This window comes from Centropristis striata, chromosome 19 (assembly GCF_030273125.1).
Source record: "Centropristis striata isolate RG_2023a ecotype Rhode Island chromosome 19, C.striata_1.0, whole genome shotgun sequence".
Lineage (NCBI taxonomy): Eukaryota > Metazoa > Chordata > Actinopteri > Perciformes > Serranidae > Centropristis > Centropristis striata.
In genome coordinates, this window is record NC_081535.1 from 31834547 (window position 1) to 31854066 (window position 19520).

Genomic DNA, 19520 nt, shown 5'->3' on the forward strand with positions numbered 1-19520 from the left:
AATTACCAAAAAAGACAAAAAATGACTAAAAAATGATACAAAATTACCATAAAAAGGAAACAAAATGAGCAAAAAAGACACAAAATGAGCAAAAAAGACACAAAACGAGCAAAAAAGACACAAAATGACAAAAAAAAAACACAAAATGACCAAAAAAAGACATTTAGTGACCAAAAAGACTAAAACACATTAACACAGTGGAGACAGAGCTGACTTCCAAAATGATTTGGCGACCCCCAGAAATCATCTCGCGACCCCAATTGGGGTCCCGACCCCAACGTTGAGAATAGCTGGTCTAATAGATGTCTTTGTAGATGTTGTAGAGGCCTCAGTGCCAGTTGATGGCAGGAGGTGGTGAATTTTTATCTCTTATAGTTATAATTTTCTCATTGAAGAAGCTCATAAAGCATTACTAGTGATGGCTGTAGGAATACATGGCTCAATAGAGCTGTGACTCTCTGTCAGCCTGGCTACAGTGCTGAAGAGAAATCTTGGGTTGTTCTTATTTTTCTCAATTAATGACGAAAAATAATATTCTGATCTGTAAGAGACGTTGGAGAGAAGCTTCCTGAGCTGCTGACCTGTTTACAGCCACGTTACTCAGTGAGCTCTGAGGGCTTTCTACTCTGACTGAAGTTTTTTACGATCGGACTCTTTGTCCCTTTGCAGCCTGATTTCATGTTCGGTATCGGTGCAGAGAAAGTCTTATTTTGGCTTCTGTCTGTGGAGTTTCTGGCAGCTGATGGTGTAAATATTTGTTCAGGGATAAAAATCTCCTGAACGATGAAGTTCAAGAGCAGAACGAGCAGCTGTGAGAGGCTCTACGTGTTCCAGCGGCGGACTCTGTCCCCAGCTGCACCCAGCGACCTGTGACCTGAGCCTCTTTCCTCACTGCAGGTCGATCACAGCCAAATACTCTGACATGTTTTGTACCGCTGAGCTCTCTCTGTACGTCCTGAAATAGTCCTGGGGATCACAGGCCCAGAGGCTCAACAGGTCAAAGTGTCCCGACAGAACACAGAACCATCCAGAGAGACGGAAACAGAGAAACAACTACCAAAACTAGACACACACCATCCCAAATGACTGCAAAGAAACTTAAAATGTCTAGGAATAGATGCAAAAAAATACAAAGAGACACAAAGTTACTACAAAGAGATAAAATACATCATAAAAATAGATGCAAAAACTACAAAGAGACACAAAGTTACTCCAAAGAGACAAAATAAATCATAAAAATAGATGCAAAAAACTACAAAGAGACACAGAGTTACTACAAAGAAATAAAATACATCATAAAAATAGATGCAAAAAACTACAAAGAGACACAAAGTTACTACAAAGAGACAAAATAAATCATAGGAATAGATGCAAAAACTACAAAGAGACACAAAGTTACTACAAAGAGACAAAATAAATCATAAGAATAGATGCAAAAAACTACAAAGAGACACAAAGTTACTACAAAGAGACAAAATAAATCATAAGAATAGATGCAAAACAAACAAAGATATGCACAATATCTTCAAGTAGACACAAACTGACAGAATAGAAGCACAGCCGCCATAAAAAGATGCAAAACAACTCAAATTAAATGCAAAACGATTGCAAGGAGAAACATTATTAACACAAAGAGACAAGAGATTACTACAAAGACACTCAAGATGACTGAATGCCAACACAACCACCAAGACAAGATGCAATATCATTAAAAAATGGATGTAAAAACAATCAGAGATGTAAAATGACTTCAGGAGACACAAAACATCCACAAAATGACCACAAGGAGGCGCCAAAGACCACAGAGAGTTAGGCAAAAAAAAAACCTAAATAATCATATGACCAAGGCATAATAATGACATTATGATTTAGGGGGGGGGGGGGGGGGGGGATACAGTTCTAGTGTGTCTCCAGTCAATATGTACTCATGATTTCCAGCCAGAGAACCATCTGCTCATCAACAGCAGATTTTGCAGATCTGCAGGTTTATAATCAAGGAAGGAGGATAGATGAGGAGGAGGATAACACAGATCTCCCTGTACCAAAGGGTGGCACTATAGGTGGAAGAGTTTTGATCCAGTTTTCTAATATACACTTTGGATCAACTAGAGGGAGGTTATCAAGGAGCTTATGATGTAACGAAGTGAGATGTAGGCCCCTAGGAGGGAAACCCCAGGGTCCTTCTTCATTTTTATTTTAAATATCCCACTGACTTCTTTTGATAAATACGTGTCCAAAATCTGGAAATTAGTTTACATTCCCAAAAGTAATGGAAATATGTCCCCCTTTCTGAGTTGCACTTGGTACACAGAGGAGATATGGAGTGGTCCATTGTGTTTAAAATTTTCTCAGTTTCTCTCAGCCTCTTACAAGTAGATGTGGACCTGATCAGGTGTGTAGTTGCCAACCAATCATCCTCAAAATCTTCATTGTTCAAGTCTTTTCCCATCTATGAGAGATGTCTGGTAAATGGTATGCAGCATAAGAACCCAGGAGTGAGTAAAATGACGCTATAAGATGTCTTCTGTTATTGCGCCCTAGACTCTTTATCATTTTCAATGTCTATGTTGTTTTATTTATGAATTTATTTTATAAATTATATTTTTATTTTATTCCTTTTGCTCGGTTGTTTTGAATTTGTGAACTGCATTGCCTTTATTTATGATACGTGTCTTTTTTAAGTTTGCCGTATCTGACGTCACGGTCCTTTCCTTTGGGTGCCTCCCGGTCAGAGAACCCGGATGTGAGTGGAGATGCTAGCAGGCAGCTCTCAGCAGCAGGAAACTGGCGATTTAATGTCAAAAAACGGAGGAAGATAAATCTCACAGCCACCCGGAGAGAAAAGTGAACCTCCGAGGTTCATCCCAGAGCCGAGAAACCAACATTTAGCTCACGGTGAGAGTCGAAACGTCTTTATTCTGTTGCAAAACATCAGCTAGCTGTCATGTTAGCGCAGCTAGCAGGCGGAGGACACTTTAATGTCTGTTTTTACCTCTAAAACACAGAAATGTGACCTTTATTATGATTAATAACATTTAATAAAGTTTCATGAGTCTGCAGGTTTATCTGTCTGTCACTTTTTATTTCTTAAGGCACGTTTAACAACGAAAAGCAGCAGTTTGTTTTCAGTCTGACACAATCACAGCATTATTTTTTTATTGTTATTGTTATAATTATTATTATTACTGTTGTTGTTGTTGTTATTATTATTACAATTATAATAACTATTATTATATTACTATTATTATTATTGATACTTTTATTCTTCTTCTTATTATTATTATTATTATTATTATTGTTATTATAGGCTGTGATAAGCTGTGATTTTGATCCTCCTGCAGTTGCCATGGGACACTTAGAAACATTGTCATTATTTTTACGAAAAACACAAATTATGATTAGATGTTTTATCTTTTAACACGCCACATATTGATTTAACACTTTAGGTTGTGATTAAATGTGCATTAATTAGTTATTAAACTGTAATGGGAAAATGGTTTGAAAATGTAAAATGTAATTAATATGCTATTAAATATCCCAAAAGATAATATCAAAAAATAAATGTATGCATAAAAAAGTTTAAAAAAATAGATATTTATTTTATTTGTTCTTATCTTTAATTAGTTTTAAAAAATCCACGGTTACAAATATGTTGATATTATTTATTTATTTCATTTTATTTATGTCAGGATTTACATATATAATTTTATTTGTTTTAACCTTTTAATTATTTTCAAAGGTTAAAAAAAATCCACAGTTGAAAAGTTATTATTATTATTATTATTATTATTATAACTACATTACTATTAAATATTTGATTGATTTATTAAATCTATTTTATTTCTTTTTAACTTTAATTACATTCAAAGTTTTAAAAAATATATCAATATTGATATTTATATATTAATTTTATTGTATTTATGTCATGATTGACAGATATTATTTAATTTGTTTTTAAGTTACATATTCATGGATAATCATGATGACTGTATTTGAGCATAATAATTATATTAAATAATATATGTGCAGTTTGTGTCAGTAACAAATCTTTGGAGCTGTTTGTTGTCATCAGACCACAGTTTCTGGGTCAAAGGTCACAGAGAGAAGACAAAGAGCCTTTCATGGTTAACGGGTCAGAGGATTCTGTCTCATTATTAAACACTAATTATCCCGTCGGGGGAAGAGGACGAGCAGCTGACACAGTTTGATTGTTTTATCAGATATTTCATGAACTCAGTCTGCACACTTTTATCATCTGGTTTCTGTAGATATATCTTTAATAATTACTCCTTAAACAGGGTTTATAGTTTCTACAGTTTTCTAATTTTCTAAATAGCTAAATTTAAATTAATTTAATTTAATAAAAATTCAATGGAAAAAGTCAAAATTTAATTAAAGACGCAATAAATTAATTAATATGTCATTAAATGTACCAAAAATAATATTAAAAATAAATGTAGGCATGAATCAATTGATAAAATGTGAATAAATATCTGTTTAATTTGTGTCTTTATTTATTTATTTTTCGTAATAATTCACCTATTTATTCCTTTCCTATTTAATTTAGCCTTTTTAATTTATTTTCTTATTTATTCTAAAATGTGTTTATTCATTTTTGCATTTTCTATGTATTCTTAATTAATTAATTAATTAATTTTTATTTATTTTTAATTTACTTAAACTGCTTGTTTTCTGTATATATTGCTTTATATCCTGTCCTGATGTAACCATGGCGTTGGCGTGTTCCAGGTGTCAGCTCGGCGGCAGCAGCAGGATGAGCGGCGCCGCTCTGGGCATCGAGATCGTGGTGGTGTTCTTCCTGGCGCTGTTCCTGCTGCATCGCTATGGAGACTTCAGGAAGCAGCAGCGCATGGTGCTGTTCGGCACGCTGCTGGCCTGGTACCTGTGCTTCCTCATCGTCTTCATCCTGCCGCTGGACGTCAGCACGGTCTGTCTGCACGCCACGCAACACACGCCACTGATACCTCTCTATCCCTGATAACTATTATAATGCAGAAACTTAATATTTAATATGTGTGTATTTCATTGTATTTTTGCACCGTTTTTATATTCTGTCTATCTGTCTGTCTATCTGTCTGTCTTTCTCTCTGTCTGTCTGTCTGTCCGTCTGTCCGTCTGTCTGTCTGTCTGTCTCTCTCTGTCTGTCTGTCTGTCTCTCTGTCTGTCTGTCTGTCTGTCTGTCTCTCTGCCTGTCTGTCCGTCTCTCTGTCTGTCCGTCTCTCTGTCTGTCTGTCTCTCTGTCTATCTGTCTCTCTGCCTGTCTATCTGTCTGTCTCTCACCTGTCTGTGTCCCTGTCTGTCTCTCAGACCATCTATAAGCAGTGTAAGATCGACCATGAGGAGCCCATCTCTGTTCCTACCGTCACCTCGTTACCAGCCAATCACACAGTGAACTCGACGGTTTCACCCACTAAAAGGTGAGTGTTCACCTTCTCATGCAGGTCACCTGAGGGGGCGGGGTCAAGGCAATAGCAGGTTGATATTTACAGAGACAGAACTGCTTTTGATGAGTTGGATGTAACTGACTGATCTGTTTTTATCAGTTTGTTCAAGCTGAAAAAAGTTTTTTTTTCTTTAGTTGGGGAAGATTTGCTGCTGTGTGACAAAACATGATGGCACAATTAAAACACTGTGAAATAATTAAGTTGATCTTCTCTCTGTGGTGATGCAGAGCAGAAAACAACAGCATCATCTGCATATGAGCTGATGTTTGTTCTTCTTACGTTTACTCACTGTGGCCTTGTTTTTCACTGCAATATATCAAATATATATCAAATATATCAGTCCTGCAGCTCTGAGGAAACAGCCAGTCACGGTTAGAAATGCTCGTAACCGAGGATCCATTGAAAGACCATCCGAAAGTTCAAACTCTGATCTTTTAACTGTTTCTTCCCACTGTATGTTTCGGCAGCTTTTGGCGTTTGACATTTTCAAACTCTTATTCGGTTGTTTTTTCCCGACTGAAGCGTTCATCAAACGTGATTTGTTCAAACTTTGATGCTCGTCTGGTGTGAACTCTGAGGCGAGGTGCACTGGTTTTGTCGTCCAGCTGCTCCCCTCACACTCTGATAATCTGTCCCTCTCCTCTCCTCTCCTCCTGCTCCTCCTCCTCCTCCTCTGTGGCAGCGCCCCGAAGCCCTGCTACAAACCCTGGAGTTACATCCCTGATGGCATCATGCCCGTGTTCTGGAGGGTGGTGTACTGGACGTCTCAGTGTCTCACATGGTCCGTATCATAAACATTATGTATAGTGTGTGTGTGTGTGTGTGTGTGTGTATAACCGTCCTGTTGTGTCCTCAGGCTGCTGCTGCCCTTCATGCAGTCCTACGCGCGCTCCGGAGGCTTCTCCATCACCGGCAAGATTAAAACGGCGCTCATAGAGAACGCCATTTACTACGGGACCTACCTGCTGATCTTCGGCTCGCTGCTCATCTACGTGGCTGTTCACCCTCAGTGGCACCTGTCCTGGTGAGTGCACCGACAGGATCCAGGTTGATAGGATTTATACAACGGGATCTGAACAAAGTTATCTGCTACTGTAGATTTAACATCTGAATTAGGGGTGTGCCATATCGCATCATTCATGATTATATCGGTATCATTTTTTATGAGGAAAAAGAATGCATATCATGATATTGGCAACATTCCTACTTCTTGAAATAGTGTCGTAAGGGTTTCCCATTATTTACTCAGATTGTGGCGGCCCGCCAGAGTCTCATGTGCTGCGCTAACGTCACATGTCAAGTGACTGAAAGTATATTTATAAAATATATATATATATATATTTGATCTTCTTTGAGTGCCTGTGCATGCGCCAAACTAAATACTATCAACCTGTCCAGGCCGTCAGAGGTCCAAACAGTCCAAACACACTGCTGCTTGATGCCGTTCATTAGCTGCGAGCTAACATTAGCTAACAATTAAAGTTGTGTTAATCACAAAAAGCTACAATTACTTCCTGTCGTTAAACAATGCATGTGCAAACAATGGTGTGAATCAACCACAGAATTTACAAGAAGACTGTAAAAATAAGATGCCTTAAATAAAACATACAAGAACCTTTATTCTCCTTTACAATAATGAATTAAAATATGCAAACATTAGGATCAATGTATATGATGGAATAATGACATTAGAATGTGTGAGAAGCACCAAATTTGGCCTTTTATGAAAAAAGCCCCCGACCCCCCTAGCCAGCTGTTTTTCCACACTATCTGGCTACTCCATGTCCTAGTTGAAAGGCCTGTTGACTGTGAAAAGTGTTATGTGAGGCGTTTGCTCAGATTTGTATCTCAAAGTGCACGAGATTGATGCATTTTGCTTAAAAATGTACAAAATTTTCTCCCAGGGGGAGATTTATTATTATTATTTGCTAACACTAAAGAGCCAAGAGTAATTTTTTGTATTTGGAAACTGTTTGCAGTTTACACTACATTTTAGATTTATGATTGATTTTTCTTTTGTTGAATATTTTTTATTTGAACAGAGTAAAAAAATCATATTTTCTATAAAATGTTCAGTATTTTGTAATATAGCCAAGAATATTGTTACCGCAAAAATACCCTGAAATATAGTGATATTCTTTTAGGGCCATATTGCCCAGCCCTAATCTGAAACGATTTACAGAACATATAAAAAGTGTTAGGACAAAGGAAAGGTGTGTGTGTGTAATGGCGTGGTGTCGTGCTTCAGGTACGAGCTGCAGACCATCGGGATCACGGCGGCCAACACCTGGGGCCTGTTCCTGCTGGTGCTGCTGCTGGGCTACGGCCTGGTGGAGATCCCTCGCTCCTACTGGAACGCCTCGCGACACGGACACCTGCTCATCAAGACCTACTTCAAGGCCTCCAAGCTGATGACGGAGAAGGCGGACGCAGAGGAGAACCTGGAGGACGTCATGGAGGTGGGCGGCGGTTACTGTCGAGTGTTAGAGTTCATGCTAGGGATGGGAATAATTAATCAATGATCGATTAATGGTCGTTAAGAATTTGGTCGATCACGTGGAATTTTTAATGGATCTGTGTATTTTTTTATATTAATTTTCTCTCTGACTGGTATCAGTATCACTAAACTGAAACATGCCGAGCGTTCAGTTCTGCTGCCGTTCGTCAATCAGCCAATGAGCTGAGAATTGAATTACTGAGTTTAATTTGATCCAAAACTTATTTAACTTTTATTTAATGTGCTCCTGGGTACATTTTTCAGCTATTCAGTTTTTTATTTTCCTGCAATTTTGGCTGTGCTGAATAACTATAGCTCAAATTTTCCAAAGGATATTCATTTTTAAAAATGTTTTTATCTTAGTTTCTTAAATTAGCCTAAAATGGCTTAGTTACGCAAAAAACGACTAATTTGCTCCTAGCTGCAAAAAATACCCCATTGAAAACCATTGAAAATGCCATTTTTGATCCCACATTTATCTTGACATAAATTAATGCATTCCTTGTTTGTTTAAAAATAAAATACAGTGGAGTTACGTATAAAAACGGGCCTTTAAAGGGTTAAAAACTCAAAATATCATTAGAATTTGCTATGTATATTTCAGGCTGAAGTACTTGTAAAAGTACTTCATCGGTATCGGGAGGGAAATAATGGTATCTGAACATCTCTAGTGATGTTATAGATGCTTGAGTTTGCAGGTTTCTTCCAGACGCCCATCCCTAGTTCAGCTCTTTCAGTGTTTTTCACTTTTGAACTCTGTTTTTGTGCTGCAGGAGGTGAGAAAAGTCAGCGAGTCCATCAAGTACAACCATCCGCTGAGGAAGTACATCGACACCATCCTCAGGAAAGTAAGTGGGACACTAACAACAGAACTTAGATTTACTGTGAACATGAGACTGATTGACCTGCTGTCCCCTCAGTGTCCCCTGGACTACCAAGAGAAGATGGGCAGGAACATGGACGACTACGAGGACTTTGATGACAAACAGAACACCTACCCCAGTGAGAAGAGCCTGGTGAAGCTGCACAAACAGGTGGGAGAGATAAAGAGGCTTCTAGCATCTGGAACATGAAGTTCACTGATCGTGTGCCGGGTTGCTTGAGGATTTAGTGTCACAACAGGAACTTAAAGCACATACAGTCATGGAAAAAATTATTGGACAACAAAGAACAACAATAGCTGATAAGATGGTTTTATTGAAATTGGTTTTGGTTATTAACAATAAAACCATGGAAAATGTCTAGATATCAGCTCTTAAATTAAACTCTTATCAGCTATTTTTGTTGTTATCATTATATTTGTCCAAACAAATGTACCTTTAGTTGTACCAGGCATTAAAATGAACAAGAAATTGAAGAAAAAGGCTGGTCTAATAACTTTTTCTGTGACTGTATTTGACATTATTCAGCATCATCCACTCTTCCAGTAAAATGTAAACAGTGTAAAACTTAAAAACAATGAAGTTACAAGTTTATTAATTGGAGGAAGTTTCACCAGGTACAAACAGCTGAGTGTCATCTGCGTAGAAGTGAATATTAATGTTGAATGAAAATAATGGCTCTAAGAGGATGCATGTAAACAGAAACCAGCAGAGGACCAGAGCGGGGCCTTGTGGCACCCCTCAGGTAAGCTGTTCTGTGGTTGTCTTTGCAGGGTGGAGATGTTGCTCCACACATGTTACCAGCTTCAGAAACAAGCATGTGATTGTTTCAACCCTCATCATTTTACAGTAAATCCAGGACTATTTAGCGCACCTAAATATAAACCACACCAACTAAAATTAAAAAGAAAAAAAGTGTACAAATATAGGCTGCACTTCCCGCTCGAGTGCTCCCTGGAGGCCGTTAAAAATCTGTAGATTAGCTGCATCATTGTTTAAGCCGCGGTTCAAAGTATGTGAAAAAAATAGCGGCTTATAGTCCGGAAATTACAGTATTTGCCATGCTGAGATCACTATTGATTGATTGATTGTTCTTGATAAATGAAGTATGGATCCCAGCTCATGTGTGTGTGTGTGTGTGTGTGTGTGTATGTGTGCAGGTGATCTATGCGGTGCAGAGACACAATAGGACTCGTGTCCAGTGGCAGATCCTCCTGCAGCAGGCCATCCACCTGGAGGACGTGGCCAAGAACGAGACCAGTTCCTCCCACCAGTTCGTCCACAGCTTCCCGTCCTCGGAGCCGGCCGGCTGGTTCAGCAGATACGTGTACACACCGACTGCAGGTGGGTCAAAGCGCCGCCGCGCTCCAGCTGCTCCGTCACTGTACCACACTGTGATTCACTGTGTGTGTAATTAAGAGGTATTAGGAGTTATAAGAAGTTATTAGGCGTGAATAAGAGTTATTAGGAGTTTATAAGAGTTATTAGGAGTTAATAGGAGTTATTAGGAGTTATTAGGAGTTAATAAGAGTTATTAGGAGTTAATAGGAGTTGATAAGAGTTATTAGGAGTTAATAAGAATTATTGGGAGGTATTAGGAGTTAATAAGAATTATTAGGAGTTAATAGGCGTTATTAAGCGTTTTTAGGAGTTAATAAGAGTTATTAGGAGGTAATAAGAGTTATTAGGAGTTATTAGGAGTTAATAAGAGTTAATAGGAGTTATTAGGAGTTAATAAGAGTAATTAGGAGTTAATAAGAGTTGATAATGTGAGAGCATGGCTGTGTGTGTGTGTGTGTGTGTGTGTGTAGAGTGGTACTGGGAGTGTCTCCTGAAGTGCTGGTTCTACCGGCTGCTGTCCGTGGTGCTGACCCTGTTCAGTGTGGCTGTCGTCTGGTCTGAGTGCACCTTCTTCAGCACCCGGCCCGTCCTCTCCCTGTTTGCTGTGTTCATCCAGCTGGCTGAGAGAGATTACAACTACCTGTACATAGAGGTACACACACACACACACACAGAATACAACTACCTGTACATAGAGGTACACACAGACAATGTAGATTTTCTGTAGATGTTCAGCAGTAAAGTGAACCCCTGTGGAAGCTGCCAGTTCTTATCCTGCAGTGTCTTTTAAACTGAACGCTGTGGTCCCTTGTCTCCACCAGATGGCGTGCTTCATCACCATCTTCTTCCTGTGTACCTGTGTGTACTCCACCGTGTTCCGTATCCGTGTTTTTAACTACTACTACCTGGCCTCGCACCACCAGACGGACGCCTACAGCCTGCAGTTCAGCGGCATGTAAGTCATAGCAGCTTTATGTCTTCTAGAACAGTGAGTCACAGTAACTGAAAGTGATGTTCAGATGGTTTCTTATTGTCTGTTTCTCTGTGCTGCAGCTGCTGCAGACACTTTTCAACCTACAGAGCAACTAACATCTTATTTTTCAACAAAATTCAGCATGAAAAGAGTGCGAGAGGAGGTGATGAAGAGCAGGACACGTGATAACTGATATGTGATGTGTAATATGTGATATGTTATATTTCCTCTGCAGGCTGTTCTGCCGCCTGACGCCTCCTCTGTGTCTGAACTTCCTGGGTCTGATCCACATGGACTCGGCCATCTCCCACCAGCAGAAGGAGCAGACGGCCTACACCTCGGTGAGTCCTCGCTGTGACAGCAGTAGACAGTCGTTTCTACTCAGGAAACTCAGGCAAAAATCCAACTCAATAATGTTTGAACTTTCACTGATGAAAACAAATGTCATGATACAAACCTCCATTGTCTTATCTGATAATTACGAGCAGTCAGTATCCAGGCTGTCCATAAAGTCTCTGTACACCAACACAGACTCTTCTTCTCTGACTTCTTCCATGTCCAGACTGTTAATGATCAGGTGAAGTCTGTAACATGAGCCTGTGTGTTTCAGATCATGGGCTCCATGCGTGTTCTCTCCTTCATCGCCAACGGCTTCTACATCTACTACCCCATGCTGATCGTCATCCTCTGCATCGCCACCTACTTCAGGTGAGACCTGGTGCTGTCAGGTGAGACCTGGTGCTTCATGTGAGACCTGGTGCTGTCAGGTGAGACCTGGTGCTGTCAGGTGAGACCTGGTGCTTCAGGTGAGACCTGGTTCTTCAGGTGAGACCTGGTGCTGTCAGGTGAGACCTGGTGCTTCAGGTGAGACCTGGTGCTTCAAGTGAGACCTGGTGCTTCAGGGGAGACCTGGTGCTGTCAGGTGAGACCTGGTGCTTCAGGTGAGACCTGGTGCTGTCAGGTGAGACCTGGTGCTGTCAGGTGAGACCTGGTGCTTCAGGTGAACCCCTCAGCTTCCTGTCTGTACATCATGTGGTCCTTAGTATCAAGCTGTCAGGAAGTCAGAATACAAACAGAAGTAGAGGAACAGAAGAAATAAACCATTGGTTTTCATAAAGAATAGAATATATAAATATAAATTAAAATATAACATTTTAAAACTATATATATATATATATATATATATATATATTGTTTTAAAATGTTGTTATTTTAATTTATATTTATACATTTATTTTTCTTTATCAAATTTTTGTTTTGTTTTCAGTATTATTATTATTATTATTATTAATAAATCTGTGTAAAATATTCATTGTGCTTTATTGTTATTATTAATATTTTTTCTATATTAAACATGTGTGCTACTTTTCAGCATTATTTCTTAGTCTTTTAGTTATAATAAAAAGTTCTGAAGTAATAGACTTGATCATCAGGTGTAAACAGGTAACAGATGGAGGTAATAACAATAATGTGAGTGTTTGTACAGATGAATAATGCTGAACAGCTCTGTGTCTGGTGTGTGAGGCCTGCAGCTGACTGACCTCTCTCCTCAGCCTGGGGACGCGCTGCCTCAACCTCCTGGGCTTCCAGCAGTTTGTGGGCGACAGCGAGATGACCTCTGACCTGATCGACGAGGGCAAGGAGCTGATCCGCCGGGGTAACGTCTGACCACCTGCTCTCATTAACATCCAGCTTACAGAGCTAATGTAGAGGTGTTAACCTGTGAATGTGTGTTTGACAGAGAAGAGGAAGCGGCAGAGGATCGAGGACGGAGAGAACCGACGCAGAGTGAGTCACCAACGCAGCTCTTCATCCTCAGAAACAATAATAATAATAATCAGCTGTTTTAAAAGATCATTTATATCCTCCAGGGTCCCCTCAGATCATTATTATTATTATTATTATTATTATTATTATTATTATTATTATTATTATTATTATTATTATTGTTGTTGTTGTTGTTGCTGCAGGAGTGGAAGGAGCGCTATGGGAACCAGAGGGAGGAGTACACAGCGAGGAACCGCAACTGTCATGAGATGAAGGAGACGAGTTATTCTGACAACGTGACGCCGAAGGACAACAGGCGTGAGTTCAACACACATAGAGCAACATAGTTATTAACAGTTAAGAATAGTTATTAACGGTTATTAACAATTATTATCCGTTATTAACAGCAACAATAGGCGAGAGTTCAACACATGTATACGACATAGTTATTAACAGTTAATAACTGCTCATAACAGTTATTATCAGTTATTAACAGCAACAACAGTTCAACAGTTATTTTCAGTTATTAACTATAACAACAGTTATTTTCAGTTATTAACAGTAAAGAGTTATTAACAGCAACAACAGGCGTGAGTTCAACACACATATACCAACATACAGCACAGATACTAAAGGTCACCAACAGTTAGTAACAGTTAGTAACAGGAACAACAGTTATTATCAGTTATTAAGAGTGGATAAGAGTGATTAGGAGTGATTAACAGTTAGTAGGAGTTATTAAGAGTAATTAACAGTTATGAGGAATTATCAGAAGTTATTAAGAGTAATTAGGAGTAGTAAAAAGTTATTAAGAGTAATTAAGAGTTATTAGGAGTGATTTGGAGTTTTTTGGAGTTATTAGGGATTAATAAAAGTTATTAGGAGTAAATAAGAGTTGTAAGAAGTTATTAGGAGTTCATAAGAGTTATTAGGAATGAATACAAGTTATTAAGAGTTATTAAGAGTAGTTAAGAGTTATTAGGAGTTAATAAGAGTTATAAAAGGTTATTAGGAGTTAATAAGAGTTATTAGCAGTTAGTAGTAATTATTAGGAGTGAATAATAATGTGAGTGAGAGCAGGGTTCTGTGCTGACTGTGTGTGTGTGTGTGTGTGTGTGTGTGTGTGTGTGTGTGTGTGTGTGTGTGTGTGTGTGTTGATCAGAGGCTAAGTATTGCCGCCCTGGGACTCGGCCAGAGAGAGACTGCATGGAGCTGCTGCAGGACGCCGAGCCTTTAGACTTCAATGCCGAGTCTCTGACGGACGAGTCTGTGGAGGCGGAGGCCACCAGGTAACACCATTATTATCAGCTATTAACAGTAATTATAAAGTTATAAACAGTTATTATCAGTTAATATCAGTTATTACCCGTTATTACCCGTTATCAGTTATTAACAGTTATTAACCGCCTCCTCTTCCTGCCTCAACAACAATATATTGAGTTTACCTAAATGTTGAATATGTGTTCCAGAGTTTACAGTCGAGTGTGAAGCTGCACTGGAACAAATTTGATCAGATTTTATTTTTTTCATCAAATTTACTTGTATTTATAATTTTTATATTTTTTATTCAAATAATCATATATCATTTATTCATTTTATATGTATTAAATATATTTGTAGTAGATTTGATGTACGTTATAATATAGTTGATTGTATTTGTATTTGATTTATTTTGTTATATTATTTTTATACTATTTGTTCAGATGTGTGTGTGTATATATATATCTCAAACTTATTTTATTGTATTATTTTCTATATTTTAAATCATTTTTTTAGTTTTCAGTATTATTATTAATATTATTATTATTATTATTACTATCAACATTATTTATTCAAATCTTTGTATATAAATATTATTTATTGTACCCATTATCATTTTTATTAATCTTTATAATTTTTCCAAATTAGATATACGTGTACTACTTTTCAGCAGGTTAGGGAAGTGCACTAATGTTACAACTGATTTATTTTTATTCATTAAAATTATAATTATATATATATTTAAGATTTTGTCTTTGACTTAAAAAACTAAATCAGTGGTATGATATTATATTTTGTGCATGTTGTCTTTGTGTCCTCAGACACGCCGGAGGACGATATCTGTCCATGTCGTCGTCTCGCAGCCGAATATTCGACGACGTCTGACGGAGAGTTCCGACGTGAATGAACCACATGATGGATGCATGGAAACTAAAACACGTCTTGATCAGGTTTGCCGTCCGGCTCGGCTGCAGGTGAATGAAGCTCTTTAACGCTGTAAAAGCTCCATAAAGCTGGAGCTGCATGTCTGCACGTCACTTTAACCAACGGCTCAGTGAAGGTCTCTTTTATTTATTATTTTATTCTTCCTCCTGAATGTTTTATTTATCGGTGTGTCGGACAGAACAGACCTGATTCATCTTCTCTTCCTCCCAGTGTCTCCTTGATTCCTTCAGGAAGCTTGTTACATAATAAATCACTACTGAATATTTCCTGTTGTGAAAAGTATCAGAGCATTATACTTCTATAATTCAGTCTTCTCCACTTTAAATGAAGTTGTACACACTGTTTCTGTCAGTCGACATGTTGTCGCAGAAATCATTGCCATAAACGATATTATTGTCATTTTAGGGTCAATTTATGCAGCTGATACAATAAAAAATATAACAGGTCAAGTCCACCCTTTCAAAAAACTTTTCATCTTAACAATATGAAAAAACCTGAAACTCTCTGAATAACAGCAGAGAGCAGAAGTGATGCTGAGAGCTGCTGTTTGCATGAAGACATGAATTATCTGCTCCTGACCAACATCATCCGGACAGCTGTGTTCCTCTCTGCAGACCAGGGAATCAAACCCCTTTTATAATGCTTCACATCAAAACTCATTTGACCTCTTGTGTTGTGTGTAAGAGCAGTAGCAACCCAAAATAAAGTGATTTGATGTGAATAAACGGATCTAAAGGATGAAGCTGAGTCTGTTTGCAGGAACACAACAACACTGCTGTTAAAATTATGCTTTTCACACAGACAGCAACAATCATGTTTTCCTCTCTTTCTAAACCACCAGGGACATCAGCAGGTTGTCACTAACTTGCTGGAGTTAAATGTCAATGAGAGAAATTATGCAGATTTCTGTGGACGCTGTAGTTCAGTACAAAGTAAACGGTTCCATCATAACAGAGAGAAGTCTCAACAACTCTCAGTATTCAGATTGATTAGTTAAACTCCAGGTGACAGAAAAATATGTTGTTTTATTTATTTTGGGTGGAGTGTCCCTTTAAAACAGCTTGTTGCATTATTTTCAGTTTCTGTGTCAGAAGTGACTTAAAAAATAACAACAGAACTATTTCTGATGTAAACTGCATTTAGTTTCCAAAGTAAAATACCATTTAAATTTGGTGGCGGTTAAATATTAAGTGTTCTAGTTATGAATCAATCAGCTGCTCATGCCTCAGACGATTTCATCAAAACGTGGGAGAGCACAGACAAAACAACAGGTTTGAGTATTTTACAACGTACTATAAGAACGTGTGTAGCAGATAATTCAGTCAGAACGCAGACCACACACTTATATAAACGATCTCCGAGTTTAAATTCCAGAGAAAAAACACATTTCTGAGAAGATGAAAAGGAACGCTGTAGAGGCTGGAGCCGCCTGCCGAACCACTGCCCCCTAGTGGTTAAAGTTAAAGGTTAAAGGTGGGGATAGGAACAGAACAACGTGAGGGCAGGGTCAGACGACGATAACATGTTGGAGACGTTTTTGTTAATATTCCATCGCTGTTCCTTTCACACAACATCATCATCTGCAAAGAAAATCACTTCTGAACAGCCTTGCATGGGGAACACTATTATCCTCCAACGTAATTAGATCAGTAACAGTTTATCTCAGAGCTGAACACACGAGCTTCCTTCATAACATCAACGTCTTAATTCTGCAGCTTCTCTTGTTGGTTCTGTTTGAATCTGGTCAGATGCAGATTTGGTTCCTCTGATATTATATGCAGCATTGGACTCCAGTGGAGGAACATTCACAATAACTCCAGAGTGTTGTGAAGTCTAAAAGTCCACAATTATTGAACAAAGATCAATGTCATCATTCCCACAATTCACCTTTTTATCCAACATATAATCTGCTTCAAATCCATCATTTGTTGCCATTTAAACATTTTCACTGCGTTAAAAAAAGACAATGTTATTAAAAATACAAGACAAACAGACTTGATCCAGATTGAGGACTTTGTTTAACCATTTATACATTTTTGAGAATAATGATGTCATTTAATATGAAGATTAACATTTAAAGCTTTATTTTGAAGCCCTTAACAGGATGTAGGAGCAGACACTGTGCTGTTGTTCTGGTCTCATCTGAATCTGTTGACTTTTTAAGGTTTTTTTCTCCACTTTGTGTTAAAATGGTTCCAGATGTGCCATTTTTTTAAAAAACAGTCACCTGGAAGTGAAGCGACAGATGTTGACCCTCCATGAAGTGTAAATACAAGAACAAGACAAAGAGAAGTGACCTTTAAAGGGCCGTACCTGTGACTATCATCATGTTATCAACCTGAGATCTCAGTGAAATCCTCTGAGCATCACATGTTCTCATTCTGTACGTTCAATAGAAACTTTTACAGCCGTCGTGTGTGCACACGTTTGCAACAGAAGTGGCGTTTTGCCAATCATGCCGACGAGGTGGTGAGCTTAAAACATTTACATTTACAACCGCAGCATCAACATATCTGGTTGTTGGCGTTCAGCCGTTAATCATTTTCCATCAGCGTAGTGAAGTTCAGCTTCAGAGCAGCAGGAGTGACCCTGTTAACTGGAGACTTGGAGTCATGGATGATAAACACACGAGTATGTGTTTAAATTGTATTTGGATGGATGGGCGGAAAGATAGATAGTCTTTATTGTCCACTGTGGTGGATATTTGTCTTTGGTTTTGTCCATTTTAGTTAGATTGAAGCTTTTTCTTCATGTTAGTGTTTTCAACAGTCACTGTCACCACGAGCAGTTTTCCGCTGAGTCTGGGCTATGTGTCATTTAAAAAATGAAGATAATTACCTTAAAGTGACAGTAATTCTAATAGAGTTCTTTATTGAATTAATTGAATACCTTCTCTACTGCCAGCTGTGTAGAATCCACTGAGCTCACCACAGACTGGCTGCTGCAGCAGAGGGCCGGCCGAGCACACATCGCGTTTCATCGGCTGCAAGACATTTTTTACTAGATCCGGTCTCAGGTTTGAGCTCCAATACAAAGAGTCTCCATAAAACACGTAAACTAAACACTGTCTGTTAAACGAGCTGAGGGCCACTGGACTCAGGACGCGTAACGATGCTTTTTATAGTTCAGTAAACTCTTATTTTTGGTCCTGATATGTGACGTTTAGTGACTTTTCCTCATCCTGATTCTTCCTGAAACAGAAAATCGGGTTGTTTCAGTTCTGTGGTGATTATTTCTGTTGCTTGACAATCTATCGCACTCACCAAACTCCTGTTGCCAACTTGTGTGCACAAGTATGTTGTCATCGTTTACAAACTGTAAAAGCTTCTTAGCTTAGCTTAGCTTAGCATAAAGACTGAAAACAGCTAGCTTGGCTCAGCCCATAGCTACGAGCAGACGCTGGTAGGTTGAGTTTGAGGCGTGGAAAATGTTTGACTTAAAAACATTTGACGGGAAAACATAGGTGTGGCCCTTTAAACTTGTTAGCGTGTAGCGTTAGCTCGGTGTGGGTGCAGAGATCCTGCTGGCAGGTTCAGCTGAGCTTCTTCACATGAAGTTGATGATGAGCAGGAAACTGACCTGAGAACAGTGACTGTGTGTAAATATGTATGATATCTTTTTGTATTCTATGGGCTAACAATGCTTCACACGGCATCAGTGACTTTGTATTTATTGTGTTTCCTGCAGCTGGTAACTTCCTCACTGTGTTCCTCAAATCTCTGTCAGACTGCTGATGAAGTGTTTTTTGTTCTGAATATTTATTGATCTCAGCACAGAGTAGATAGAACCTAAAGATCTCTTTGTTGTAGTGAATTATTCTTGGAAAAGATGATGTTTGTGTTACTCTGCTGCCAGTGTTGTCAATAAAAGTGATCATGTTGCAAACAGTGTGGTCCTGTTCACTTTATATATATATACTATAACATATATATAAATACTGTAAATCAGATATACTGTAAATATATAAACACATTTAATAAAGAAAGCTGCTACCTTTATCCTTCCATATATAAACAACCAGTTCTGTAATAAGGCATGTGTAGATTTCTGTGTTTGGAGTTTACAGTGAGAGAAGAGATCAATCCCTCCACCAGACCGTCACGTGACACCATGGGGCCAATTCGATGTTTTGCCACAGACTTTCTTTGGGAATAAGACGTCTGCAAATCAGACATTTTTTTCTATAATCACAACTGCTGAAAAGATGACTTATTAAACTGAAAGTACTCAGCTCAGCCAACGTATGTCTTCAGTGTTTTTTAATACAAAACAGTTTAAATGTTCTGGTTTCATGCACCACTGAGCAGCTTTCATAGGAATGAACAGGCCTCGCCTCCAACACTCTGTGTTGGAGCCGCTTAGAGTTTATATTGATATTGTTATTAATCTAT

The 19520-nt window shown here is 38.4% G+C and overlaps 1 protein-coding gene across 1 annotated transcript; it reads left to right on the plus strand.

The window, feature by feature from the left end:
• Positions 1 to 2750: 2750 nt before the first annotated feature.
• On the plus strand, positions 2751 to 19014 carry lmbrd2b (LMBR1 domain containing 2b). The gene is made up of 18 exons (XM_059358044.1): positions 2751 to 2895; positions 4750 to 4948; positions 5329 to 5438; positions 6148 to 6246; positions 6322 to 6489; positions 7714 to 7924; positions 8736 to 8810; positions 8883 to 8996; positions 10004 to 10187; positions 10655 to 10836; positions 11006 to 11139; positions 11393 to 11498; positions 11768 to 11865; positions 12711 to 12814; positions 12899 to 12945; positions 13128 to 13242; positions 14087 to 14213; positions 15006 to 19014. The coding sequence occupies exons 2-18, from the start codon at positions 4775 to 4777 to the stop codon at positions 15067 to 15069; spliced, it is 2112 nt and encodes a 703-aa protein (XP_059214027.1). The 5' UTR covers positions 2751 to 2895; positions 4750 to 4774; the 3' UTR covers positions 15070 to 19014.
• Positions 19015 to 19520: the final 506 nt, after the last annotated feature.

What these genes read in the sequence shown, in the direction of transcription:
- lmbrd2b (XM_059358044.1), top strand. Translation starts at nt 4,775, where the DNA reads ATGAGCGGCGCCGCTCTGGGCATCGAGATCGTGGTGGTGTTCTTCCTG. An exon ending in TGGTGAAGCTGCACAAACAG is followed by an intron (nt 8,997 to 10,003) that starts GTGGGAGAGATA and finishes GTATGTGTGCAG; the next exon opens with GTGATCTATGCGGTGCAGAG. An exon ending in ACGGAGAGAACCGACGCAGA is followed by an intron (nt 12,946 to 13,127) that starts GTGAGTCACCAA and finishes TTGTTGCTGCAG; the next exon opens with GAGTGGAAGGAGCGCTATGG.